The sequence below is a fragment of the Acanthaster planci genome, linkage group LG05 (genome assembly GCF_054643075.1).
Source record: "Acanthaster planci isolate LZ-2023a linkage group LG05, COTS_SCS, whole genome shotgun sequence".
Taxonomy (NCBI): domain Eukaryota; kingdom Metazoa; phylum Echinodermata; class Asteroidea; order Valvatida; family Acanthasteridae; genus Acanthaster; species Acanthaster planci.
The window spans coordinates 20,078,375-20,106,038 of NC_141781.1; the positions used below are offsets into that span (position 1 = coordinate 20,078,375).

Sequence of the window (27,664 nt, forward strand, 5' to 3'; positions counted from 1 at the left end):
GTGGAGAATATAAACGAGGTTGAAAAATCAAACAAAACCAAAACACAAAACGCCAGCAATTGATGGCGCTGTTTGGAACATTTTGAGAAGCGTACTTATCAGAGGTAATGCAATGGATGTACTTAACTTGAGGATGTTCAGGCGCTTCTGTAGTTCACTTTTTACCGTTCAGCTGTTGTCCATAACATGACTTTCGAAAACCCGATTTACTCGTGAGAATTGTTCCGGCCACGATTAAAAAGGTGAGAAGGAATTCTCTAACCTTCAGTTCAACGTAAAGCTCTCGAATGGCATGACACTTGACAGGTAGCAAAAAAAATGCAATGAAAAGAGGTGCAATTTTAATTAAGGAGTGCGTTAAAATACTTTTATTGCCTTGTCGCTTTTAATTTTACACCCAAATTCTCATAGCCTCTTAAACCTTCGAGTTTTGGGTTTGTGTGCGTAGGTTTTGGCATCCATATTTGATGAATGAGGCAGATCATGAACTCCATTGTCCAGTCCAGTCTTGAACTAAAATCCTTTTTTTTTAATTTAACATTTATCATGTTTATTCAGAAGAATTACTGTTAATTCAGTCCCACACAAGAGCATGCCTAGGCATTAGCGGCACTATTGACAGTGATGGAGGCTGATCAGCCGCCCCTTGAAGAAAGTGACGGGGCCCAAGAGCAAATGACTGTAGCCAGCCCGCTGGACGACATCGAGTCCATATGCAGCGAGTTGGAGAACGTCCAGCTGACTGATGACGAGACGACGACCCTGCTCCACGAAGCGCTGGAGCTGAACAAGCGACTTAAAGAAGAGCTGAGGAGACGGGAGGTGGACGACGGGAGAGCCCGGGACGCGACTGTCCGTGGTGCTGGGGTGGGCAGGAGGGGGGATGCAGTCAGCGCATCGCTCCCGCCCATCCATCCCAAGAAAGGCCTGTCCGTCACTCAGCGGCGCATCTACAATTCGGTCGAGATGGGAGAGCGTTCTCACAAGACGAAGAACAGAAGAGTGGCCGTCGGTGCAGGGCAGAGGAAGGCTCACAGTGCTGATGTACGTACATGTATATGCAACAGTGTAGTTACAGCCCAACATGTGCATGTACGCCCTCATGATGCATCACACTGTTTTCTGTAGTGCAGAATGAAATAGGGATCATCGGTGCATATAGGGGTCATTCTGTAAACTTGGGTCCGACATGACATTTTTTCTGTCCCTGTGAGTACGCTCGACCTGTGTAATTTGACAAGGGATATAAATGTATTTTGATTTGGCAGGTACATGTAATTTTTAATCACTCTTGGAAATTAAAGAACGTGTTCAAAATTTACATAATGATACATCAGATGTACCAGGAACAGGACAGAAACAGGCTGCAGGTTTACAGAATGACCCATCTTGCCATACACCGCCATCGTGAGCATAACTCCATCTCTAAAAGGCAATTATTCGGGATGGTAAGAAGCATCTATAAACATTCCAGGAAATTGTCTTCCATAACTTGGAATGGTAAGATTATGCCTGTCACTCTCCACAGATGACCCCCAGTCTTCAATTATCCCACTGTGCACTGTGGTAAACACTGTGATATATCATCGGTACACAGGTCTGTTTTTGTCGTCAGACTTACCCTCATGCCTGCCCTGTGATGTTGAAAATTCAGTTTCCCCCCCCCCCACCGCGTACCCTCAGTGTCTCGGGCAGTCGGCCACAAAACTGAATTTCTTGTGAAGCGAATTCCACCCGGATCTGCTGTATCAAATAGCCATGCCTGCGATGCTTGGTTTGCGAATTATGCCCGGTGAGTTTGCCGTGTTCTCCACTGACGACATTTTCTCATTTCTTTGCCAGGGTGGTCATCAGCAAACTGCCTCGCCCTTGACTCACCCCCGAGCGAGGGGAACCCAGTCGGCCGAATCCAAACAAAGACCAGAATGGAATGACAGGTTTTCGTTTTAAGAGAACAATACCTACATCATTTTAAATTCTTCTGGTCCAATTTCTTTATTCCTATATGTTGAGGTACACTGACTGATCCAGAAGCAGTTTTGGGGGCCAAATGTGTTTTGGGAGTGCCCAAAAATTTTGGAAACTTTTCATGTAACCTTTTTGCTTTTCTGAGACATGAGCTATTGAGCTTGCATTTCGGAGCTGTCTATACATGCCAAAAGCATCAACCCTAGCACTCCTTAATCCCCTGTCAGAGGATTGAGGACTACATGTAAGCCTGTAGATTTTTATCAGGATGCTGCCATGTTTGTCATGTTCGCTGTAGCCCCGTCAGCAATAACAGTACAACCTCATATGTTGATAAAAAGGAACAGGTGGTTTTTTCTTGGCCTCAGGCATGTCAGGTGGCCTCAGGGTGTGTCCAAAACGGGCGTCTAGAGCTACGGCTGGGTCTATTGTCTGCATGTCGCCACGTATTTCCAATGGAGTGAAGACCTAGACCTAGCTCTGGACAACAGATTTGGATGCAGCGTAAATTTGGTTACGTAGGTTTGACTGGTAGAAAAGCAAGATGTCTTCCTGTGACAGAGGTCTACACAATAGGAAGTGGGTTCACATGTTGGCAGATGCTTTCATCAGCACTCATGTGTTGCAGCCCAAAGCCAAGAACATGCAATTTTCATGATCAGTGTACATGGACAAAAGAAGCCACGACCAAAAGTGGAGCTTCTTGATTGCAAAAAGCAAACTGCTCACATGTGTTAAACCCTACAAACGAGGTGGTTATGGGTTTGTTTCAGCTGTAAGTAAATGTTTTGTGTTGGTAACAATATTTAAGGTGTTTGAGCTGCATTTTAAGTGTAAAAACCAAAAATTCAGTAACTGATTGAAGTTTAAACGCAAGTTCTCTGTGTACTTTCTGTCCACTAACTCTATGCGAATTCCACATGGATGGGTTACAGCATCGGTATGCAATTTATTCACATACATGATGATGAATATGTAAATATGCAAATGCTGAAATGAAAATAACAAATGGACAAGGGCTGACTGTATAGCCTATTACTTTCCATCACTCGACAGGGTAGGCATATGCAGGTGTGACAATTTTGTATTCGTTACAATGGACGGCTGACAATCATTTGGGAAGTGTTTCTGTGTAGAGCTGTACAGCATACATGTACATTTGAAGCAAGATATGGGACGGAGAGGACCCCCCCTGCCTTTGTGTTGGTCATTGTTTGATCGGAATCTCAGAAATTCTTTACAGACTTCTAGGGGGGATGTGTTAGGTAACAATAGTCTAGAGTGTGTGTAGGGATAGGACAGGTAAGGGGGTACCCCTCCGTCCCATATCTTGCCTGGTATACACATTTTCATCATGTGTATCTCGGATGTGGACGGTTGTTTCAAAATTCTCCACGAATTGTGATTAGGAAGGGTACCAGTCTACAGCAAGTAGCATGCACTTTGTTTAATAGCTATCGAGGGCCACCTTTCTTGCTGCCAAAATACAAGTATTCCCTGGCTTCAATTAGGTATGTGCAATGGATTGTGGACATTCCATATTATTCCCCGAGAATGGTATTCTCTCAAAGCAGTATTTCAAAACTTTGTTATTTCGTTTATATGTGTTTTCTTTATGTATTTCTACTGTTACGAAACGAGAATTTGAAAATGATTAACTACGCGCACGCATTGCTTAAAAAGATGCCGCATACTTTGTTCTTTTATTTTGACTGCAGTAAAATCGTTTCCACTACTTGCATCTTGATGATTGAATGTTACTGTGCTTAAAGCTAAATGTTTTCTATTTTATTTACTTTTTAAACTTGTATCGGTTTGAAAACAACATTAAACGGTTTGGCAGCCAATGACACTTTGATTTCTTTTCCTGTAGCCATGTAGCTGTTAAGAAGAGCTAAAAGAACAATACCCAAATGTCTCCAAAAGTAATTATAAAATGTTTCTTATACTTTTAAAGAAATCGAAGAAGTTTCACCGTTCATCAACTATCTTTTACACATGGCAGTAATTGAAATTCCGCACTCTTATAATCCGAACATTATATGTATCTTATTTAAAACGATAGTGCGATATTCTTGCGGCTGTACGTGTGATTCCTTTTATACTAGATTTTAACAATATTTTGACTTCAATTTTAGTATATTGAGAACATGCCATGAATCATCCTCTCGGGCAACAACGCACGAACAGATAAACTATAACCAAACGTAATCATAACTTGTTGCTTCGTCGTCGTAGTTCGACCACCTGAATTCCCCTGTGCAGATGAAATGGAATTGAGATATAGCGTATACCCACACTGACTGTTTTCAATTCAAAAGATGAATATCTATTCAATAACATTTACACAGTAATAAACAATCAAATTAATGTTTTAGAAAATAAAGGTGAACACAAAATGCAGTTTGTCCGAGAACAAATCTTTGGCACTGTGCCCGGAGTGTTTTATAAAGCTACATGCGTGGCGGGCGATTTTCCCTACCGAAATCGAATCCTCATAAAACCAAGTGCGTATGCATCTGGAACGGATGTTGTTGAAATGGGTTGAAGGTCGACTGTCATGAAAACGACGCGCAACGACCTTTGCCATGGGTGAACTTAGCCGCAAGAACTGCCAAATATTTGCTGAATTTAGTTTCTAGGGACATCGAATGAGAGTTCGACTCCACTAACGACACCTGAGACAATGCTCGCAATGCCACGGCGGGTAGGGTGTCATCAGGCAACATTGGACAAGACCCAACTAGGATCCGCCAAGTTCCCTGTTGAGGTTCCCCTTGGAGGGTTTAAGGTAAACAGAACGCGACTTGTCGATACTTTATATGTGCGTTTTCCTCCAAATTGTTTTTATTAGGTCCCACGTATACGGGTTCAGAACATTTTAAAGCAATGTTTAGGAACATCTTTCTTGACACATAGCCTCCATGGTGCAAGTAACATTGATGAGGAAAATAACTCAACAAGAAAAGTATTCCAATAGAAGCAAAGACGAGTAAGGAAAGGTTTTACAGACACTAAATCCCTAACGAACATATTGGTCAACAACATGAACATTACAGCAATGACGAACCTACTTAAGCTGTCTTGTTAGAAATGAACAAAATTGATCTGAAAAAAACGTTTTTTTAGGGGAGGGGTGAGACGAATTAACGATGACACTTGGTTCAAACTTTTATCTCAGACTGGGACTTTTTTTCCAAAAACTAATTACATGTAGTGTCAAAATATATGACACATATGGAAAAAAATACATACCCCCCCGGATTTACGCTCATGGTCACGACGACCGTTAGGGGTTTCTACAAAAACTACAGAAGGTTAAACGTGTGAAAAAAGCAATGGACTGCGATGTTATCCGCAGAAAATATTGAGGGGGTTGAGGTTTAAATCTATCGAGGGCCATTTTGGAGCCGTGTAGGTGCTCTCCCATTAATGTTTCTTGCTTCCTGATGTTATTGCTTTCAGTGTCTTATCTCTCATCGAGTGAAGGTTCAGTTTTAAACTGGCGCTTTACCCACCAGGCTTCAATGTCAGTAACTTAACCTTTCTTCGCATCCTCTTCCTCCTCGTGTTGTATCCTCGTGGCGTCTCGTCTTACAGTATCTATATACCACCTCGTCCAGCTTTGTCATGCGCATCAACAAAAACCCTCAACCGCACCGCTACTAAGATTCGTCGGTCTCGGTTATTGTGTGAGTGTCCGCCGTGGGCAAAAGTCGGGGAAAAACTTGGACTAAACTTGGTGTCGGCGAAAATGGCTCCCGATCACAAGTTACCCGAGGTGACCCTAGGCGGCGATTTTCTCCCGGGGAAGAGCACCTCAGCCAAGAACGGGAGGCTCTGGCGCTGGCTCTTGGCGGGCGCTCTGCTGAACGTGTGCATCGTGTCCGTCTCGGTCAGTCTGACCGTGCTGTATGTCCGCACAGAGATGCAGGAAGTCTGGGTAAGTTCTTCGCCTTCACAGACGCGCTTGAGTAATCTCTATAATGTGATAAAGCCATCACCAGCATCGGCTATAGGTATGGGGAAAAAGTTCGAATGAACTCCTTAATTAATTAATTAATTAATTACCTCGAAGTGTGTTTTAATGTACCGGTCCATAGGCCGCAATTAGAAGTCATCACTGCAGTCACTCTGCTCCATGGCAGGTGGTACTCGGGCGTGGCATACGACCAATACAACGATGAACCTCCCAAATAGACAAGCGCATCAGGCTACGGGTTAGATCCTGTTCATATTAAAATGCACAGACAAAGATTTTCTTGTACACTCACAAATTTAAAGAACTCAGTCTTTTAGCAGTCAGAATCGATCCCACTTTTCAGATGCTCAGTCTAGCAGTCAGAATCGATCCCACTTTTCCCCATTAGCGAAACATTAAGGAAAAAACAAACAAAAATGAAATTAGTTTTTCCTCAATTTTACAGTGTTGCGCGCACTGGTAGTTCCCTATTCTGTTTGTACATATAATTGTTTTCTTTAATTCGAAGTAAGTAATGTAAACATCGTCTTTGTGTGACTGCTTAATTAATTGAAACAATAGGCCCGCAGATTTCACTATATTTGTACACCATCATGTACCAGTATCGGGAATGCCTCAAATCTGTTGCTCAATATCAACAATAACCTATTTGGTTCCATCGTGCACCTCACAATTTCTTGCATTCCCGCTGCTAAATGTTATGTTTTCCTTTATGACTATGTTAGACTGGCCAGCGAGTATTAAAAAAAGTCAAATATCTTTTTAACTGTCTTACTTTTAAGGGTGACGTGAATTTGAGCGACAGCAAAATAAATAGTTGCTATCGACGTGCTTTCGTTACTCTTAAAAACGTCAAACCGCCCTGAAAAAAATGCCATTTTTCTTGCAATAGGTGCAGATACTGAGTCACGAGGAGCGCCTGGAGTGGCTGGAGAACACTCACTCGAAGCAGGACGCCGTGCAAATGAGTGTCCCGTTTCGGAAGCACGCCCAAATGAGAAAGAGAAGAGACGAGGAATCGCAACTGTTGGAAGGCCACGGCTCAGCACCGAACGCGACAAGATACGGTGCGCAGAGCGGTGGTAGATTAGTTTGAAGCACCGTTGAGAGCAGCCTCATGGCGCAGGGCTCTCTCTTAAGGTCCAATCAGAAGTCATAATCTGCCCTATTTGGAAAACACAATTTTCCCCAGTCATTTTTTCGTTATCAATGAAACATCCCAAGTTACACTGCATTACTCATTGAGGGCGTGTTTACGGTGGTAGTGGGCGCATTGATTTGCTTGTTAAAATCTTGTTATGATATAAAATTTATTTTAACATAGTAAAATATGTTAAAATGTATTATTGTCTCTCGTGAGTACCTTAAATTTGTGAATACGTTTTTGGACATAGCCATGGAACGTTTGCTTCTGTCAAGATGACCAAGAAGTGTCAAAACGTGTAGTGTCCTCATCAACCCTTTAGCCAGAAATTGTACACGTCAAGGCAGCGATAACAGTTAATGTCTTGAGTGCAATTCTCGATAGCAATGGGGCCTTGATAGGCGGTCACCTGATGGAAGAATTTATTCGTATGCTAATTTTTTTTCCATTGTGAATGCAGGAAGTCATGAGAGGCCGTCAGGCGGGGACACGTACGTGCGATGGGGGCGCACTACATGCCCAACCCATACCGAGCTCGTGTATGCTGGTATGTACTTGTCTATGAAACCATTTTTCTTGTGACATTAGACAATGTAAAATCTGCGCTAGTAATGTAGTATAAAACTAAAAACTCTTGCTACCTAAGCTTCCTGGATTCTGCAGTTTGCAAATTAAGTCAGGAGTTTTGCAGAAGGAAAAGAAGTCGTATACCAACCTTGGATGTCTGATTGCATATAATTTGCAATACTGGAACATCTAAATTAATAAAATCTATCTCTTGGACCTCCAAAACAAACCGAGGATGGAAAAAAACACACAGACGAGAGAAATGCCCTCGACAGCAGAAGATCTGCTCGAACCAAGTGTGGGAATGCCCCTTACGATAATAACTGATATCGGACCACACACAACTTTGCATCACGAAGAAGCAAATGTTTGAACCCGTTCCTACAAGTGGTTTTCAAATGAACAACACCAACCTGATGTTGTCCTATATGGAAACTAAAGGTGTTAAATTTACACCGTTTGCATTGTAAATAAATGCGTTCTTTTTCTTTAATCCAACTCCATGAGGGTATAATACAATACAATGCAATACAATACAAGAATGTGAAACGCTGCAGTCTTTTATTCCAATCGGTGTTGTTCCTGATCTTAATTTTTGCACGAAGGTACTGCCGCCGGTTCTCTTTATTCTCATAGCGGTGGGTCAGTGGATTTCTTCTGCCTGCCTCCTGAGCCGGAGTGGGCATCCAACCACAACGACGGCACCAACTCACAGTCATACCTCTACGGGATGGAGTATGAGGTTTCGGCATTTGATCCCTTTTCCCACGAGAATGCAGAGTTCCTCCAAGATCGTGACGTTCCTTGCGCCGTGTGCCGCCTCGTCGACCGGGGGACCCAGCTGCTTTTCCCGGCCAAGCTGGGCTGCCCCGCGAGCTGGACGGAGGAATACAGAGGTTTCCTCATGTCCGGACACTACAATCACCAGCAGCGCTCCAAAGCCGTGTGCGTGGACCAGGCCCCTGAGGTTGTGCCCGGTAGTCAGTCTAACGCGAATGGAGGGCTACTGTACGCAGTTGAAGGGGTTTGCGGTTCTCTTCTATGCCCCCCTTATGTTAATGGGCGTGAAATAACGTGCACAGTCTGTAGTATCTAGAATGAATGGAACACGGTGCACCCCAACCGACTTGATAGCCAACAAATGATCAGTGAGGCATGTGCGATTAATCGCATTCTTTCTTATCAGCTCAGATAGAGTCGCGCAACGTAATATCACTTGCTCTGTTAATCGTCATTCTTAATGCTCAATTTGCCACTCTAATTTCTTTTTTGGCTAAACGCAATTATACAAGAGCACAACAGTGGTGAAATTAAGGAAGAAAATCACAATTTTAGAGCTTTTTGATATTAAGCAAAATTTGCCACGATTGTAGCTATTGTTTTATCTTCCGTTTTCGTTGTTCTTGCATTTTCTTTAATTCAGTACATGAACATAGGACAGTGATACGTTGTTCCCCAAGCGTTTTCAAAGGCAATTTGTAGTGTCTATACGTAAAACAGCGCCCAGGATTTTCAGGACTATCGATAAAATGTTCGTTTTAATACAGAGTGCCAGATAATACATGCATGTACATACAGTTGCACAAAACATGCGCAATGAGTGAAAACCTGTTGTTGGCCATAGCCGCTTTGATTTCTACTTTACCGTATTGTAATACATATTCTCTTAATATTTATACTAGCGATAATGCAATTATAATGATAATGAAATTAATTAATTAAACAGTGCACGTTCTTTTTTGATCGAGAGCTTGTTTTTTTCTTCGGACAGAAGTTATTGTCGATGAGGTACTTGGGTATTTTTATTGTAACAACTGTATCTCAGTGAAGCAAATTAAGCTGTCTGTAAGTACAACACTTAACTTAAAGCGGACCGTGAACTTTTCAAGTACGTGTACACTGCAAAAACTGGGGTGTTAACTTTAACACCCCCGGTGTTATCAGAGGACTACAGCCACACTTTTCACTGGTTTTAAACATTTTGGTGCTATTTGGTGTTACTTTTCACACCCTCCAGTGCAGAGTAACACGTAAAGTAACACCCTATGGTGTGGTCATCTGATAACACCAAAAGTGTTGATTTTAACATCAGACGTTTTAGAGTGTTATCTATGCTACTCAACAAAAAGTTGATATAGTGAGTTTGTATACACATTCAAATCGTGGACCTGTAACAAAAGGGGACAATAGGGTCCACGGTTGCCGAAGAGTCCACGGTTGGAAAACGTGTACAAAACATATGTGAGGTCTTCCGAAAAAGTTAAAGTATGAACAAAAGAGGAACAATAGGGAGTCCACGATTGAAGGCGTTTACACACTTGTGTGTTCTGTACTCAGAATTATGTCATGAAAGCAAAATGGTAGCTTTAATAAAGCAAACTTCAGTTTAATAATCGTACTGAATGTTATGGATGAATGAAGATCTCTGTACTATGCACAGTGTAACCCTCCGATGGCTATTTTACGACTGTCTCCCAACCACTGCGGAAGCGGTAATCCGGAATAGACAAGACATTCATACAAAGGTCAAAATAGGGGAAAAAAGCGAGGCGTGGTATGCGACTTCGTGTCTACGTTCAGGAAGCACAAGCGAATGTCATTTTGAAAAAAGATGCGAAAAACCCCACCAGGATTGGTGTCAATTCTGAATTGGGGTTAAAGGTCCTTCTGAAATAAAATCGGTAACACTGAGGATATATCAAAATTTGAAGTAAATGGTCCTCAAGAATGATGTTATTATTCACATCGTTGTATGTGGCACATAGGATGGCGGGCGCAGTTTGAATTGGGTAACATTCGGAGTAAGTCCGTAAGATTTTACTTAAAACCAAATAGAGCCCTCCTATTGTGTCCGGCATGCCCGAAATACAGGTTCATATTGGGCTATGCATGGCCAGCGCACTGCTTTCAGAGGGCCCAGAGACCAAGGCTGATGACCGTGCAAAATGTTCCGATTATCCCAGCGTTTGTATGGCTTTAATTTTGTAGTTGAGCAACTATGTTGTCCGACTCGATATGCACGCAAGTTTGTATTTTCCCCGCTCCGCTTAACATCTCAAGCACACAGGAAAAGTTACGATCGTAAAGCCTTTTTACAGAGCACTAAATACCCCGCTTAGATTAGAAACTAATAGCAAAAAAGATTTGATGGGATTTTCTGAAGAAAGCCTGGACAAAGCCAGAAATCCTGAGAGAAAACTATGAAAATCGCACCCCTGTACATTTCCAATGGCCCTTGCCGCCTTGGCCATTTGTGCGCATGCGTGCAAATGAATTTATTAGTGGAAAGGTCTATTGAGTACGGAGATGGGCGTGTCTGGGGTGATGCTTTGGGATACGTTTGACCAAACAAGGTTGTATCATAGTCCAGAGTTGCATTGCATCAGCCCTGGATCTGTTAAGACCACGACCGATTCTGCCCTGGAGTGCAGTCAGTCCATCTGCAGCGGTCACAGTAGATACGTCGGGAAAATCATGACGTGCGCTAAAACAGCGCCCTCTATTGAGTTTAAGAGAAACAGTCTTGGGGCGGTATTTACTGAGTCCCCCTAGTCCGCTGTGACATCGTGATATGGGTGCGGGAAGCAATATTATTGTACCTGCCAGTGTTGCCATGGCTGGAGAGGGCATGATTGCAACAAAGCGGTTTAATACAGGATCATCACATTTTCCAACCTTTTTGAAAAAATTTTACGAAATATTGCACTTGTTGAAAAAAAAATGTACGTGCACTGTACTCTGCTACACTCCGACCATGCGCAGTTGGTCATTGGGAGACTTGGTCGAATGAATATGTAACTCCAATGTAACTCCGGTTTTCCATTGTAATTGCACTATTATTCGGATTCTATCAGTTCACAGTTCGTTCGTTTGGGTAGCTCGACGTCGGCATTTTGTGTTCCAGAAAGGAGTAACAAGGGATACCCATCGCCTGTTTGCACAATAAAATGTTGTTGTCTGCTTGAAAATGAAGTGCACTTGCGCGCTTGAGTTCACATTAGACTTGAATCAAGTCGGATTATTACTTTGCTCTTCCCAGTCAGCCGTGGCATTTCTTCAGCCTGTACTCAGTACACGGTCGTCGCGCTCGGCAGCTCGCATAACCTTGATAAAACGCCGTCAATAGTGACAGTCTTCATTGTAAAACCTGCACTGACATAATAAAAAAATAATCTGGGCTTTCAACACCTTTGTATGAAATAGAAGCCAACCAGCGGCTATTTTACCAAGCGAATACAAATTCGCGAGGTGGCTCGCTGGCCATTGTACCTATTGTCGCCAGGGAGAACAAAGGGCGGGCATTGCCGGGCAAGCTTTGTTTTCGGCTCACTGAAATGGCCACTAGTGGATTCAATGATCAGTATAAGATGCTTGAGGGCATTGCGGGTCCAGATTTTTATATACATCCATGACAACGTCATACGTTACCAGTCAATAAATCTGACTTGACGGATAAGCCATTCGGACCCCCTGTCGGTAATACTGTACGTTCATAGTTGCACATAAGCGACACGATCTTAATTGCATAACGTATACGGAATTTCCATCAATATAAGTGTCAGCCTTAGAATTTCCACCAATCAAAGTAGTCAGACCTGTATATCCGTTCATTACAATGCAGGTATGAACGATGTAAAAACAAGTCCTGCAATGAGATTGGCTGCTACCACTATTGGTGAATGAGATCTTTCGCTGCGTATAATGGTACAAACGTTTGGCAGATTCGTTAAGTCGGGATTTCTGAACTCAAAGTGATAAGTGGACACAAGAGGGCGCGAAGCAAGTAACGCCGCTCAGCGTTGAGAATCCTCTATCGCCAAAACATAAACGTTTATACAGATAAACGTCACAGAGAATCCCGACTTGATCAAGTCTAAGTTCACATAAGGTATAGTACATGTAATTTAATTTTTATTCAGTGGCGCAGTTAGTACACACTAACGTGCTCAATCACCCGTGGGTATATTGAATAAAATATTCTTTGAATGCGCATATAAATAACCGCACAGATTGATGACAATTCGTCCTGCTATACAGCGTAAAGAGCTTTTACCACAGGTCTAGAGCTAGGGCCTTAAACATATTAACAGAACGCATAATCATCATCATGGAAAAGTTTCCGTCGGCGTTGCTTCGTCTCTCCGTTCTGGTGACTGTGCTGCCGATGTCACGTCTAACACCGACGCGAAACCTCTCCCTAGGGGAGATTGGTAGCCGGCCCTTCGCTGCAATCTGGAACACTCACACCAATGCCTGCCAGGCAAACTTCGGGATCGACCTTAATTTGTCGGCATACAACATCGCCTCCGGAGCAGACAATTCCGTGATTTTCTACAATGACCATATAGGCCTTTATCCGTTTGTTAAAAACGGTGTTTTTGCCAATGGTGGTGTTCCACAGGTAAGTCCTGTGCTATCCTAGCCTCGTTGAAGCCGGTCTCAGCGCTTTTTTTTGTCGGGGGTAAAAATATTGGGCCTCACGCACGAGACCAAGTCACTGTGGACTATCACGGCCAACCAACCTCCCGTGGGTTAAGCTTTACGGCAAAGTTACAGAGCAAGCTACGTACATGTACTTTGTATGGCGTGCAGAGATGACGGTTAATCCCCAAATATATATATATCTGTATTTTGAGACGTACAAAGTTAACACTTAATCGTGAAATAGAGATATTTCTAGTATTATACTGTTATCTCTATTAGAAACAGCCACCTTTCTGGTGACTGCTTTTGTTACGGAGGAATAGCACAACAGGCTACGCATGGCTAACCAGGAAAAAGGCTGCTATGCACAATCTCTGTAAAAGTACGTGTATATCTTTTTTACAAACGGAGATATCTCTATTAACAATAGTAATATCAATATTAATAACAGATCTATCTTCTCGATTAATTGGTAACTTGGCACGTCTTGCGAAAAAGAGATATCCTTACTCCGGAATAAATGTCGACTTTGCAGGCCATGTACATGTGTTCAGATGTACAGTACACATGCACCCACTTGTACATCACAGTGTACATAATTATGTACGTAGCGTAATATACATGTACGTGTATGTATGTACAGTTGTATTCGCCTATCTTATACGTGTGTGGGTTTATGCGTCATGCTTCGCTTGTCGAGTAGACTAGAAAGACTAGATTGTTGGGTCTTGAACTTCTGGTATTAATGCCCAACAATAAGTAGGCCTACATTATCGCAGCTTGGCGTCACGTTCGCTAAACGATCTTGCAACATGTTTGATTTACTGGTATTCAGTCGAATCATGTGGGCAAAGGGGGCCGAATCTTGACAACATGTGGAGGAAGAATTGATTGGAGCACTCAAACTGCCAAATCGAAGCATTTCGCCCTCGGTTGTGGTCCATTTTTGCAGGGTTCCCGATCTCTGAAAAGAAATATAATTCGTTTGAGTACCCCAACCGTTGTAACGGACATGTGGACACAACAAAAATGTTTGTGCCCCGTGCGGCTGGTGGAGCAGTCCATATTAAAACGTAATAATTAAAACCGCCAAAATACCGTCCCAACGCCCAAACACATCAACTACTAAAAATAGATTTGTGTACGGACAAAAAGTCATTGAAAGCCTAAAGAAGAATTTGGAATGGTTTGAAAGAAAATTTCTTTCTAAAAAAGGAGTTGACCTCGCCAAATTATCACCGTCTCACTACCACCCCCGTGAGATAATAGTATGGTCCAAACTGCATGAGCAGCATGATGCAACAAGCCGCTCTTTTCAGAGCTCCTTGCTGAAGCCTAATTCTGTGAACAAAATCTTCAATTTCCAGACATTGTACATACCATTTTCCCTATCACAATAATTTTTGCCGGAAATAGAAGGATAGTGAACAATTTTTTAAAAAAAATCTGTAAAGTCTACATGCTGTGCACTCACGGCGTCATGGTGTTGACGGCTCTTGACCAACGTCGATGTGACGTGAACGAGTGGTCGAACGTGTATGCATGTCGCCGCACCGCGTGTATGATAAAAGAAGCGACATAAATTTGAAGGTCGATTTGCCAGTCACTAATCGAAGCCGTTAAAAAATGCTCGGCCGGGGGGGGCGCTATCTTTGAATGTCCTGTCACCCACAGATTTTTTTTACAAGACAACTCACGCGAGCTGCACTTTTAGTGTTAAAAACCTACAGCGTTTCTTATTGACCTTTCTCGAAGCAGTCACTCTAGGGAAGTCAAAAAGAAACAAGTTGATTGGATAGCGAGCCCCAAATTTGCCAATTTTGAAAATTTACGGCAAATGGGGGTGTTTAAATAATGACCACCTTTAATAAAAGCTTTAGATTTTTTTAAATTACACTTCAGTTTCTTTACATTACTTTAGAACCCTATAATTACTCAGCACAATTTTCTTTTCTTTGAACCATATCAAGCTGGTAAATCTGTCGGCACACTTGGAGAAAGCCACCATCGACATCTTGAACAGAGTCCCGGATGATCACTTCAGAGGACTTGCTGTCATTGATTGGGAATATTGGCATCCGGAATGGGATTATACCAGGAGACTCTACAAGGACATTTCAATCAGTCTGGTGCAACTCCGCCACCCCGACTGGAACACCACACGTCTGGAGATGGTCGCTAAACTCGAATACGAGCAAGCCGCCAAATCTTTGTTTGAATCCACAATCCAGTTGGCCAAAGAACTACGACCAGACGCCCTCTGGGGTTTCTACCATCATCCGTACTGCCAATTCAAGACAATCGCCTACAACTGTTCCGAACTTGCCATACAAGTTGCAAAGAAGATGCCTTGGCTGTTTGACGAAGTGACCGCCCTGTATCCCTCCATTTATCTCAGTGATTCAAAGGACAAAGGGGCCGAGGTGGAGAATCCAGTCCAGTTTGTGGAGTCAGTTCTTGACGAAACTTTCAGATGTCGACAGAAATCCAAACATCAGTCGACCCCAGTATTCAGTTACTGTCGAATTAAATATGAAGGAACCGATCTGTTTCTTAACCTGGTAAGTTAACTTTTAAAAGTTCAACCACGTCTAAATTGATAATTTGGTTCCGACGTGGATTGCCCCATCATTGCCTGTTGCAACAAAACCCTGCAAGTATGAAAAAAATTACCTGTACTTAAAAAGGGCAATTTTTTTCAATAGGTCTATGTACACAACTACATTCAGATTTTCTTGAAGCAAAAACGCGAGTATCATTACATTTATTTCATCACGCATGTCTAGACGTCTTTTGGACTCAACATTTCATATATTTCCGTTTTGCAATGTATATACCAAGTTATACACAAGGTCAATAAATGAAAGATTTATGACTACAAGAGTGAGAGTTGAATAAGACCATGATACATTGAAATAAAAGGGGGATAAGGTGGATAATTTAAAAAATTTTGTTTGAAGGCTTAATAGCAACAGTTACAGCAATTCTTAGGGACATAAAAATAAATACATTGTTACAATAACTACAATGTTTTCCCTGTAGGAGCACCTACGAGACACCATTTTATTGAGTGCAGAGATGGGCGTGTCTGGGGTAGTGCTGTGGGATGCGTATAACGACACCAAAACAAGAGAGGGTTGTATTGAGGTCCAGAGTTACATCGCATCAGCCCTGGGTCCGCTGGTCAAGACCACGACGGATGCTGCCTTGGAATGCAGTCAGTCCATCTGCAGCGGTCACGGTAGATGCGTCGGGAAGATTTTGACGTGTGCTAAAACAGCGCCCCCTATTGAATTCATAAGAAATAGTCTTAAGAGGGCTGTATTTACTGGGCTCCTCTTGTCCGCTTTGCCGCATCACGATTGTGCCTGCCAGTGTTACCATGGATGGAGAGGGAATGATTGCAGTATAGCGGTTTGATATGGGATGATGGTTTAAATAGTTTACACCTAGACAGCTGTCTGGGTTGTTTCATGTGGGGGGGGGGTCACATTTTTGCTGACTTGGTGGCCCCCCTTACTGGATAAAAAGGTACTGTGACCTTATTCTGACCTTTTCTTCTCGTTTTTTATTGGTAGGCATCGGCACACACCCAGGGACACCCTCAAATCGATTTAAATGCCATTAAAGGGTCTTTGGGGCTGGGGGCATGATTTTAAGTGGCCTTCACAATTTGACGGACAACGGTCCATAATCAGTAAAATAGCAGGTCGGTGCATCGGAGGGATTTATTTAACATGTGAACCTTTACGAGATTGTAAAAACAATATACAGATACATGTACTGACTGCCTCAAGTGGTGCAGTATTGCACAGGCTCAGAGCACGCACGCATGCCGAGAACAGAACACCCATATTCAGAACTAGTAAAAACAAATGCACAGGTTACTGCCATATTACATTCAAAATTACACAAATGTTTCGTAATCTGTGCAGTGCCATGGGTAAATTCAGCCCTCAGAACAGGGAATTTGTGAACAACTTTAGAATTCTGGCCATAGTATTCGGTGAAGTAGAAAAAAAATCTACTTACTTTAAATCTGGGCCATGCAGATTCCAAACAGTGCAACTGCACCATTTAGAACGAAACGATAGCGGCGTCGGAGAGCAAAACATTGAAGAAACGTAACAGGAGACAGATACAGCAGGCAATGTGAGTGCGTTAGGCATGAAAAATGACGTGAAAAACATTTCATGACATACCGCTACACATCAATACTTTCTTCAGCATCTCTTTCAACGCACAGTCGACAGTGAAAACAAAGAAATGTTGACAATAGGGGCCCGATTATATTGCTCAATCAGGACAATCTTATAAAAGATAGGGCCTAGCTGTCCATCTTTCTCAGAAGACAGATAACGCTGCACCTTACTCAAGCACCTATATGGTATACCTGCCTTGGATATGAGCCCAAAGAGGGGGTGTATATATCTAATTAACTGACACTAACCTCTCTTGTGAGAAGTCGCTCCTGGAAGATTCTCCCGGCGCCGAGCATGGCTTGTTAATCGTCAGTCTTGCATGAGCAGGTGTGTTCAAGTGTGTGACCGTGTACTACAGCCAACTCCGACAGCAAACACACCCACTGACGATGCTTAAATAAGGTCTAAAAAGTCTAAAATACTACAAGACAAACAACTAAAATCACAGTAGCTAAACCACACTAGAAATTCCACAAGGATGTCACCAAAGCTACAGTCCGCAGTAAGAGCTACAGCAATACCACACACTACAACAGCACAATATGCACTGCCTCCTAAGCCAAAAACTACAGGCAGTAGCCAACAAGATGCATGGTGATAGCTTGTGCATAAAATAACAATACAAAAGGAATGTTAAACGTGTCAGCTGCATCTTGCAAGAGTGGAATGTTCTATTTACAACATAGGGGTGACCCTAGAGGATACAACAAGCCCCAAGATGTCCAGATGGACGGACTAAAGGGAGGGAGCAATTTTCTGTAGTCTGAAGTAAACTGTCTCTTGTTCACAAACAACTGTATGAAATGCACGTGTTACGGTGTGCGCGTGGTTACCAATAAAATGAACACTCCCGACGAAAATTTCTCTTTTAAACCGACCGGGGAAGGGAATGCTTATGCTCGAGGCGGATACCAGGTAGCTTGGTCATCTTGTCCAAGCTTTGTTCCAATCATTCACAGTACTAGTCACGATTCTGTGACGACTCAATCTCGCTGACAGTGACCGGTCCACTCAGGCAATAAAAAAGGTGGTGACCTCAATGACCTCTATCCATAATACGTGCACAGCCTAGAATTCTGTAAATTTACAAAGGAATCCTATGTCAGTTTGCATTTAAAGAGTTGCATGTGTGAATACAGGGCCCGCCTTGAGCAGAAGCAAATCCTCATCGGTTGAAAGAGTCATGCTGGTTGGGAGTGTTCGGTTTTTTTTTTGTGGTAGCGACGCGCACGCAACGCGTGTAATTCATAGTCGTTCGTACACCAGCGAAGTGCAGTTCCTACCAAAGGAGCCTCCATTGCTAGGAAAATAGCGCCCTCTCTTTGTCCAGCTTGGGGCACGTGCAGAGGCAAACAAGTGGACGGTTGTCTGCCTGAACAGAGTTGGAGTTGTGTACAATCATACCTCATTGGTTAGAGGCCTGTCAGATTTTGGAGATGACCTTGTTACAACAGCAGCCTTGGATTATTAGGAAAGAAAACAAGAACAAAGGATGTAAATAATCTATTATATTCTATGTTAGTGCTGCACCACTGGAAGATTTGACTCAATTTGTTGGGGGGCCCTAATGTGCAACCCGTAAATCTATAGTTTTGTTTCCAGAATTCCAAGTGAATTTTGTACTACGTAAAGCTTCAGCACGTGGAAACAAAAGCTATTAGGCCTACAAGTATCAGGTCATATTTAAAAATCAAAGTGGTGATCAATTAAACATCCCGTTCCAAGATGGTTGGTTTGGCATTGCTTTGTTATGTTAAGCTTGCATACCGGTCCCTGTATAGCCTCAAACGTGACATGGAAACGACGTGTTTGCCGCCACGAAGTGTCTTAGTCAGAAGGTCTGCCATTAATTGATTGTCCAGGGAGCAACTGCTGCAAACAATGCCAGAGACGAATATCGAGGTCTCCTGTTGTCTGTCGAATTCCCCTGATAACTTACCAGGACGGTTTGCACAGGGTGAGCATTGTATGAATTCATCCAATGACAGCCTGGCTTACCCATCAACGCAATCTTGGAAGAAAACCAGTTGGCAAAGTATCCGATGAGCGCGGAAGTGCTGGATAAGATCTAACACGGATACACGACTCTTGGGGGAAGGTTAAAGTCATATACCTCTTGATTTAGGGTATCATTACAAAGAAGGAAAACACGAATGTCTTCTTGAAGGTTGATGTTTTCCTGTAACGACCGATCTTATCAGGAACAGTAACAGCACTGCGACGCGATGTAGCCACGACTTTTGAAAACCATATGTGGCAATATATTGGTGGCCAGGGGCGTTTCGAAGGTATTTTCGGGGGGGGGGGCTGGAGTCAATTGGCCTACTTATAACTTGTTCACTACTTGAGTCGTGTAAAATTCAAAAAGTGCCGAAGGCCGAGGTATATCGTTTATATACACCAATTTGTTGGATTCACTTGCTAACTGAAGCTGTATTTATTAATCATTGGAGGTTGCCCGCTCCCCCCGCCACATACACACATATCAGGTCGCTACGCGTTTTGCGGCACTGAGTGACTGCATTCGATTGCAGCAATTTTTCACTTGAAAAATTACAGACTATACTTGAAATAAACGCGGCACTTTAACGCAGTGGCGTAATTTCCCCAGCTCTTTGGGGGGAATCTTTGAGCTGTTTCCCCGTTGGACTGTTCTGGGTTTCCTGTTATTGTCAGTTGCAGTGTCGGCCATCCTCTTGAACTCCAGCAACTTATGTTTTTGTATTCATCTCAGTCAAAAGTGATCACGAGATTATTCTTATCGCGTTCCCGTCTTCCTTATACTTCCGCTTATCTGATGGTGTCTTATACTTATAAGCCTACCGCAGCTGCATCAAGTCATGTGTCTACGACAAGTATTTAGAGCGCTTGTCAACCCAGCTAGCGTATAGGGCTTTCTAGAGGGAACAAAGACACCAGGGACTCAGATTTCGTCGGCGACCTCGGAAAATGGCTTCAAATCACAAATCAACCGAGGTCCCTCTGGCGAGTGATTTTCTCTCGGGGAAGAGCACGTCGGCGACAAACGGAAAATTCTGGCGCTGGTTCTTGGCGGGCGCGCTGCTGAACGTGTGCATCGTCTCGGTCTCAGTGGGTCTCACCGTGCTCTACGTCCGCAGGGAGTTGCAATCCCTCGAGGTGAGTCTTTGGCCTGAAGGGCGCAACTTGTGCCCGCTTCACTATCGTCTGCTGACGTGATCAGGTAATTTGCACCCCACTTGCGTATAAAGTGAAAAGATAAGAAAGGGAGAAAGATAGATTTCCCTCCCCTTTATAGATATGAGTGCCTTGGTAATTCACAGCCAGAACCAGAAACCTTCAATTTCCCACTTAAAAATAGACAAAAACAAATGAAGCTAAAACATTTTGTCGCCGAGATGAATGGTTAGATGCGCCAGTATAACACCACGTACGAATGGCATCAAAACCAAACGACTTGAGTATCATTCGTACGCGAGGAACAAAGGTGTCTCAACTTATTTAAATTATGAGATGCGCCGTTTCTGAATCCAGCTCATCTCAAATCTACGGGTGTAGAGAACCAGATGGCAAAGTTGAAGGCTCCATCAAACAGGTAGAATCGATCCAACCTTCTGTCAAAATAGAAAACAATCAAAGATACATGTATTATTATTTTTAATTCCCAATCAAACTGGTGCATGCGTTGGCAGGTTTCTCCAATGCAGAACTGTTCTCTTTGGAAGGGCTACTAGTGATCGTTTTCCGTTTTTTTTCTTTATGAAAACGATGGGGGAGGGGGGTTGCTGAATTTTGGTCATGCACATGATGAGACACCACAGTTCTTGACCCCTCAAACTTTTGCGATAAATCAACGAGGTACATTTGGAATTATTGTAGAAAATAGCTAGGCAAGCAGCATGTGTGAGCCAAGGTCTTGACTGTGTCGGGTACATTCGTGAAGCACTTTGTTACGGGTGATTTCAGTTATAGTTTCCCAAATGAATTTTTGTTTCCCTGGAAAAACTCCGCGATATACGTTACAGGAGCAGGTGCTCATTCATGAGGAGCGTTTGGCATGGTTGGAGGACTCCACTGAGAGACAAGACGACCCGAAACTGAGTGCCCCAACCTGGAGGATTGCCCAATTGCGAAGAAGAAGAGAGCAGGAATTCAAGGCGTCAATTGGACGCAGCTTCCAAGACAATGTCACACTCTCTTCGCGGCCGGATGCTGCAAGATACGGTGCGTTAAATCTCCAGCCAGACTGATTTTGTCCGACCAGAAAGTGTCTCAACTCTATTATTTTCATAATATTTTAATCCAAAAAGAGCCTGGAGTGGAATCCATATCCATTACATTTTTGTCGAATATCACCGCAATACAGTTTTTTCAGGAGGTGAGCTTTTAGGAGTTGTAGAGTCACTCTTTGAGGTCATTTTGACGCCAACTTTGCGAATTCAAACATACAGGGGGGGGGAATCCGCCCCCGGCCGTGAGATTGTCCCCGTTTGTTGTATTGATTCGTTTTGAGAGCACGTTTGATGTTTCCCTCGTACATGGGTGACAAGTACATTTGGGCATACTTTGGTCAGCAGATCCAAGAAGCGGTGAATTCGTTTTCTGTCGAGATGGCCGGGATGGGAAAGACGGTGAGAAGGGACGAGACGGGGCGCAGGGACCGGCTGGACCGCCTGGACCGGCCGGACCTCCTGGACTCAAGGGTGACAAGGTAGTACGCATTTCACTCCCAACAGGAACAAAAATCATTTGTAAATTGTCCCTAAACTGTACATTGTCAGGGTCATAAGAGCGGCTATTGAAAAAAAATACACACTGGTCCACACAATCGAGCTTTTACTAGGTTTTGTTGGATCCCATGAACTATTTCTGTTAGCCTCAATAAAAGCCGCAGAACTGTCACCTTTACCTTCACAGAAAAATGAAATATTACTGAAGTCAAGACGTTTTACACAGTTTTCCACAAACCAAACACCCTTTGTCATTTTCGATTTTGTATTTATAGATGCGCTAAGTCCTAATCCAGGATGTCCCATCCAAATGTCCACATTTGAATATCATTCCGTATATCTTCGTAAAAATTTGAAAGTTTCTCGTGTATATCACTGGCTATCACTGGCACAGTAAAACAAATTATGCAGTTGAGTACATGTTTGAAGGCGAGTTTTAAAGGTGGAATTACCGAATATCACGTGACACAGTGAGGCAAATCACGTGGAAGATCTGGATTGGTAAAGCGTTTTGAAAATATCTACTCGATATCTGAGTTTATACAAAGTCGAAGTTATCCTCGAGTTTACTCACAAAAGATTGAGAATTGTCCGAATAATATACTGATCTTAAAATGGGCTCATTGAGTATACTCAAAGCCGAGCTGCCGTTACGTGTGAGCCTATTTGATTTGACTTGACAGGGGGATTTTGGCACCGATGAGGACGGAGATTCATCTGGATTGATGATGCATCGCCGATCGAAGAGAGCTCTGGGTGACGTCAGTAAGGGTGGTAAATGCTAGACTAGCCAAGTCGTTTGATAGTCTTTTTTTGTCTGTGAACTTCGGTCGAAATCCGCAGGCGCGGCTGTAGTGTAACAACTGGCCGAGTTTCGATTTCTAACAATTTGGCATAGGCGTTCTTGCACTGTTTTTCTATTATGCGCGTGGTGCAGTGCATACGCGCGATGAGATTCAATCCTGCACCGCTGCGCAAATGGCAGGCTTCCTCCATTACTCAAATGAGACTTTCTTCTCAAAGCGTCAGGGCATGTATAGATCTGGCGACGCATGTCGATTCTCATGCATTTTGTGAGTCATGATGTCGACACGTTTGACTTATTTTAGCCGCATCCACCCCGTAATTATTTTTGTAGCGTTGCGCAGTACAAGGGTACAAACCCTCGACTATACGAGTAGGTCTTTGAGTAGGTCGGTGCATATTGGAACCAACTGGAAAATCACCGACTTTTTTTCCATATCTTTTCGCAACTAGACAAATGTATTCTGGCATTGAGACTCTGCTTGCAGCTGCTAGGGTCTTACTGTCCCTATCCCCAGTATCTTAATGGCGGATTCTACTGACAACAATATTATACTTCTCGGACTCCATTCAAATCATTACACTTTATAATGTAAAATTTGATCGACGACCACTCCATGTCGACAACGCACACAAAAATGCTCCTCGAGTGCACTGCACTCGGTGAAGCGCGTGCAGTTGCGGTCTTAAACACATGCTGTTGAGGTTCATTAATATTCATCCACTCAAGAGTCTAAACCAATCAGGATGTTGGCATAGAATCCGCTAGCGATGCGCATTTGCTGTGAACACAATTGAGAAAGTCGGTGATTGGATGGTCGATTATCTGTTCATTGGGGACGAGATAATCAACGGGGGTCTCTGCGCAAACTCGTGTACGCCCAAACCGCGTGGATCGCGTGCCGAGTTTTACTTGTCGCCCAGCGCCCACACAGGGCGTTGGAAAGGGCTGATGTCCTTGCACAGATTTTAATGAAGGAAATACGTCACACGTGGTCACAACCAATGAGGTTCAGAGCATTGTGGGTAAATTTCTGCCAGGCGCGCGAGCTCGCTCAATGCGTTACACAACCGGCGGTTATCACTTTGATATTTTTTCCTTTTCTTCCTCCTTGCTGGAAATGTTCTCACTACACTTTATTCGTTCATCTAAAATTGATACTTTGCCCGTGTCAAAGCATTGCCATTGGTGAACCCCCCAAATTAAATAACGCTTGCTAACAGGAAGTGATAACCTCGCAGTCACAGGTAGAGCACAATGTAGCCTATAACAGTGCAAAGCCATCGGCCCTTCAGAGCCCTGTTTGGGCGCTGAACGACGAGCAAACCAACGTCCCTGCTCAAACTCTTGCACGCACAAACAGCGTGGATCGCGGGTTGAGACGGAAGCCTAATCGATAGACCCTAAACCTAATGGCACCACGCTCTTTGTACGTGCGCACTCCGCGGCGCATGGCTGGTGTCCCATCTCACTGTAATAGAAAAGTTCACACGTAAACATGAGGTTGACGCCACTGTGTTAAAGATTTATTAACGACTTGGCAACAAGTCAGTAAAAACTCCCCGTAGTAATACTGTTCAACGAGCGAGTGGAATTTGTGTCCAATCAGCGAATACGTCCCTTCAATAAAGATGTGAAAAGGTCCTGATATTTTTAAGCATCCTTCATTCTTTCTGCGTGCTTGACCTGACATCTTCAAGTCGTGCATTCCTCTTGAGCACATCACATTAAAGTGTCTGTCAACTCACTCATGATGTTGACTATGATTATGCTTTGGTTCTTGGCTTAGTTCATGTAGTGAAGGAGTTCGTTTTATGATTTAAGCCTTGAGTTGCCGACTAGAGAAATGCTCCCGTTTGCGATTTCTTGCAAAATAGTTCCCTGCTTTCTCGTTTTTAATGTACACATTTGTGACCCACCATGCCAAAACCAGGCTGAAGTAGGTAACTTCATAGCCTAAAATAGTGTAACTTCCGCTCTTCAGATTTTCATGGGAGTTTTACAGCTATTACTACCCGTAAGAAGCTAACTGCAGACAGAATTTAGATTTAACATGGATCACTTTAAAGTGTGAAAAAAAGCTGAGGGAGAGGAATTGTCCAACATCACAAATACCAACTTCAGCCTGGTTTTACGATGGTGGGTCACATTTGTTATGTTTGTGTTTGACTAGAACAGAATTGATATATTCGAGCGAAATGGCATGAATTTTGTTGGATCAACGGAAACTAAAGAAATCTCCATTACGATTAATCTCAAAGAGATGTCAGGAATTTGGAAGAGAAGATGATTGCTCAAATTCATTGTCACTGCGATCGTATTCCATCAAAATGAATCGGCTGTGATGCTGTTGTGCTTTTAATCAACTCTGAATGCAGAGACACTCGATTCCGGGCCACATGACGTGTATCCTACCTTGAGACCGTCTGGGGGCGACACTTACGTCCGATGGGGGCGCACTACCTGCCCGACTGGCAATAACACAGAGCGTGTGTATGCTGGTACGTATTTGAAGGCCTAAAGCTACTCAGCGTAAGGGGGGGGGGGCTGGCAGAGCACATGCACCATAAAAATCGTCGCCTTCAGTTTTTCCACGATTGGAAATTTGAAATAAAAACGACATAAGAGTTTACCCAAACACGTGCCGAAGCTGTTTCAAAAGTTTGAAATTAGGTCCAAACTCCCCAAAATCACCATCTACATCATGAACTGACACACAAGTGTTTGGTCGGCACACTTCGTGAACTGTGCAGCGAACAAACTCAGGATTCAGAAGGTGACTTCAAGATGTTGATTTTCACGGCTGTATTTTTTGGCTGTATTGTATTATTCTTTTATTTTATTATATTTTTTTCTTGTCTCATATAGCAGCATCAACTAAACATTCTTATCCAAAAGAATTAAGGCTTTCAGGTCATCGAAGCAGTGACGAATTTGGCTGTGCGCAAACAGCAAATTTAATTCTTTGTCTAAGCTCTCATTAACGAAAAACCGAATGCTTACTTCTATTCATCCAAATAATAATATAAAATAATAAAAAATAAATCTATTCAAATTCGTATTTACCTATTATTTGTCTAAGATGAAAACAACTAAGATCATAAGAAACTCCTTCAGAATTAGTTTCTTTGCATTGGGTCATTTCTCATAGATATTTCCTTGGTTTATTACTTTCTATATGCAGGTACTGTCGGTGGGTCATATTTTTCTTACAAGGGTGGCTCGGTGGATTTTTTCTGTCTTCCATCGCAGCCGGAGTGGGCATCCACTTACAGCGACTCGTCAAACTCACACTCGTACCTGTACGGGGCGGAGTATGAACTCCCCTTTGACCCTTTCTCCCACGATAACGCTGAGTTTCTAAATAACCACGACATTCCCTGCGCCGTGTGCCGCCTCCTTGACCGCGGGACCCAGCTGCTCTTCCCGGCCAAGCTGGGCTGCCCTGAGAACTGGACGGAAGAGTACAGGGGCTTCCTCATGTCCGGGAAGTACAGTGAGGAGCAGCGGTCCAAAGCTCTGTGTGTGGACCAGGCACCGGAGGCTATCCCCGGCAGTAAGGCCAACAGTGAAGGCTCGCGCCTCTACATCATGGAAGGGGTTTGCGGTTCTCTGCTTTGCCCCCCTTATGTTAATGGGCGTGAAATAACGTGCACAGTCTGTAGCATCTAGAACGAATGAAACACAGCGTACCGACCTGACAACACCGAAGGAGACATATATTCATGTAGTAACACCATCGCATTCCGTTTTGTCAGAGTAAATTTGGACCGCGCAACATTTGGCAATTGCTCCATTCAACCATAATTTTCAGTTTTCATTTTGCCATATTAAGGGCCTTTTCATGCTTTAATGTTTTTGTGCTAATTCCATTTAGTCATAAGCACAAGTGTGCTGCACAAATGGAACATATGCACCTAAACCGAATTTGAAAATTGAAATTTTCAATAGGCAATTTATGTGACATAATCAGTTATCCTCGGATTTATACGCAAAGCATCTTTCGGAAATCCAGCTGTGTGCTTTTTTTAGCTGTAACTTTAATTTTTGATTTGCCTTTTAGAACTTGTTTGGTGCCCTTTGGTGGTTTTTATGCTGAGAAATGCTTATTCAGGAGCACAGGTATCATTTCATTTTCGACAGGAAAGCCCAATTTTGCAGCGAATTTGGCAGAATCGCTGGTGGATTCGCACGGATATTGTCCGCTGAGCAGTCCCTTTTCCAAAAGGGGAAATTCTCGTCTACGGCAAACTGATGAACCCCCGAGAATGGCAAAGATAACCTGAAGTTGTAATGGTGCACTTCAAACGAAAGAGAGAGAAAGAAAAAAACAAAATTGCACAAAATATTTTGCACAGTAACGTACTCTTCCTGGGCCTTTTTGTGAACCGTTTAAAACCTGGAATCCCTTTTATACCGTGAATCTATTTCCCCTAAAACTAACGACATGAACGAAGTATGAAGCATGCTCAGAATAGCTATGCGTGGGTGTTGGTGAGTGGTACATGTTTGAGAAAAGCAATTTTTAATAACATGTTAATGTTGATAACTGTGTCTGGTGGAATTTAGAAGTTACAGGTGAATTAACGTAAACCATCAAATTTTGAACAAAAAATGCATGTACTTGGTAATCAACAGTAATTTAAATACATGTGCTCAGATAACCACATTTCAAGAATAAAATATTGCATGATGTTTGTCGTTGAATCATATGATGCAGAATAACAGCTTTGATAAATTACTGCAGGTTTGTTTGTTTTATACAAGTATACTTAATTAATGAAGGGTATAGCCCTGGCGTACTGTTTAATGGAATATGGATTCGAGCAATCAAAAAAACAAAAAGAATTCATTTTTTGCAAA

At 43.0% G+C, this 27,664-nt stretch overlaps 4 protein-coding genes across 8 annotated transcripts; all 4 read left to right on the forward strand.

Annotated features, from left to right (window-relative positions):
• The first annotated feature begins 51 nt into the window (after positions 1-51).
• Positions 52-3,826, forward strand: LOC110990081 (uncharacterized). 4 transcript variants are annotated; one of them, XM_022254890.2, is made up of 3 exons: positions 52-242; positions 559-1,044; positions 1,843-3,826. In XM_022254890.2, exons 2-3 carry the CDS (start codon positions 625-627, stop codon positions 1,948-1,950), a joined length of 528 nt encoding a protein of 175 aa, XP_022110582.2. In that variant the 5' UTR covers positions 52-242; positions 559-624; the 3' UTR covers positions 1,951-3,826. The 4 variants fall into 4 exon arrangements, with proteins under 4 accessions (XP_022110582.2, XP_022110583.2, XP_022110581.2 ...); XM_022254891.2 differs by having other exon boundaries at positions 579-1,044; XM_022254889.2 differs by having other exon boundaries at positions 55-242; positions 590-1,044.
• A 1,505-nt stretch (positions 3,827-5,331) lies between these two features.
• On the forward strand, positions 5,332-10,064 carry LOC110990068 (uncharacterized). Its single transcript, XM_022254867.2, has 4 exons — positions 5,332-5,911; positions 6,843-7,017; positions 7,555-7,641; positions 8,267-10,064. The coding sequence occupies exons 1-4, from the start codon at positions 5,723-5,725 to the stop codon at positions 8,755-8,757; spliced, it is 942 nt and encodes a 313-aa protein (XP_022110559.2). The 5' UTR covers positions 5,332-5,722; the 3' UTR covers positions 8,758-10,064.
• A 2,517-nt stretch (positions 10,065-12,581) lies between these two features.
• Positions 12,582-19,027, forward strand: LOC110990066 (hyaluronidase-1-like). The gene is made up of 3 exons (XM_022254865.2): positions 12,582-13,062; positions 15,056-15,646; positions 16,128-19,027. Exons 1-3 carry the CDS (start codon positions 12,769-12,771, stop codon positions 16,503-16,505), a joined length of 1,263 nt encoding a protein of 420 aa, XP_022110557.2. The 5' UTR covers positions 12,582-12,768; the 3' UTR covers positions 16,506-19,027.
• A 1,085-nt stretch (positions 19,028-20,112) lies between these two features.
• On the forward strand, positions 20,113-27,513 carry LOC110990072 (uncharacterized). 2 transcript variants are annotated; one of them, XM_022254871.2, is made up of 6 exons: positions 20,113-20,425; positions 21,292-21,490; positions 21,844-21,977; positions 22,680-22,761; positions 25,180-25,302; positions 25,986-27,513. In XM_022254871.2, the coding sequence occupies exons 1-6, from the start codon at positions 20,237-20,239 to the stop codon at positions 26,471-26,473; spliced, it is 1,215 nt and encodes a 404-aa protein (XP_022110563.2). In that variant the 5' UTR covers positions 20,113-20,236; the 3' UTR covers positions 26,474-27,513. The 2 variants fall into 2 exon arrangements, with proteins under 2 accessions (XP_022110563.2, XP_022110562.2); XM_022254870.2 differs by having other exon boundaries at positions 20,114-20,425; positions 22,680-22,770.
• Positions 27,514-27,664: the final 151 nt, after the last annotated feature.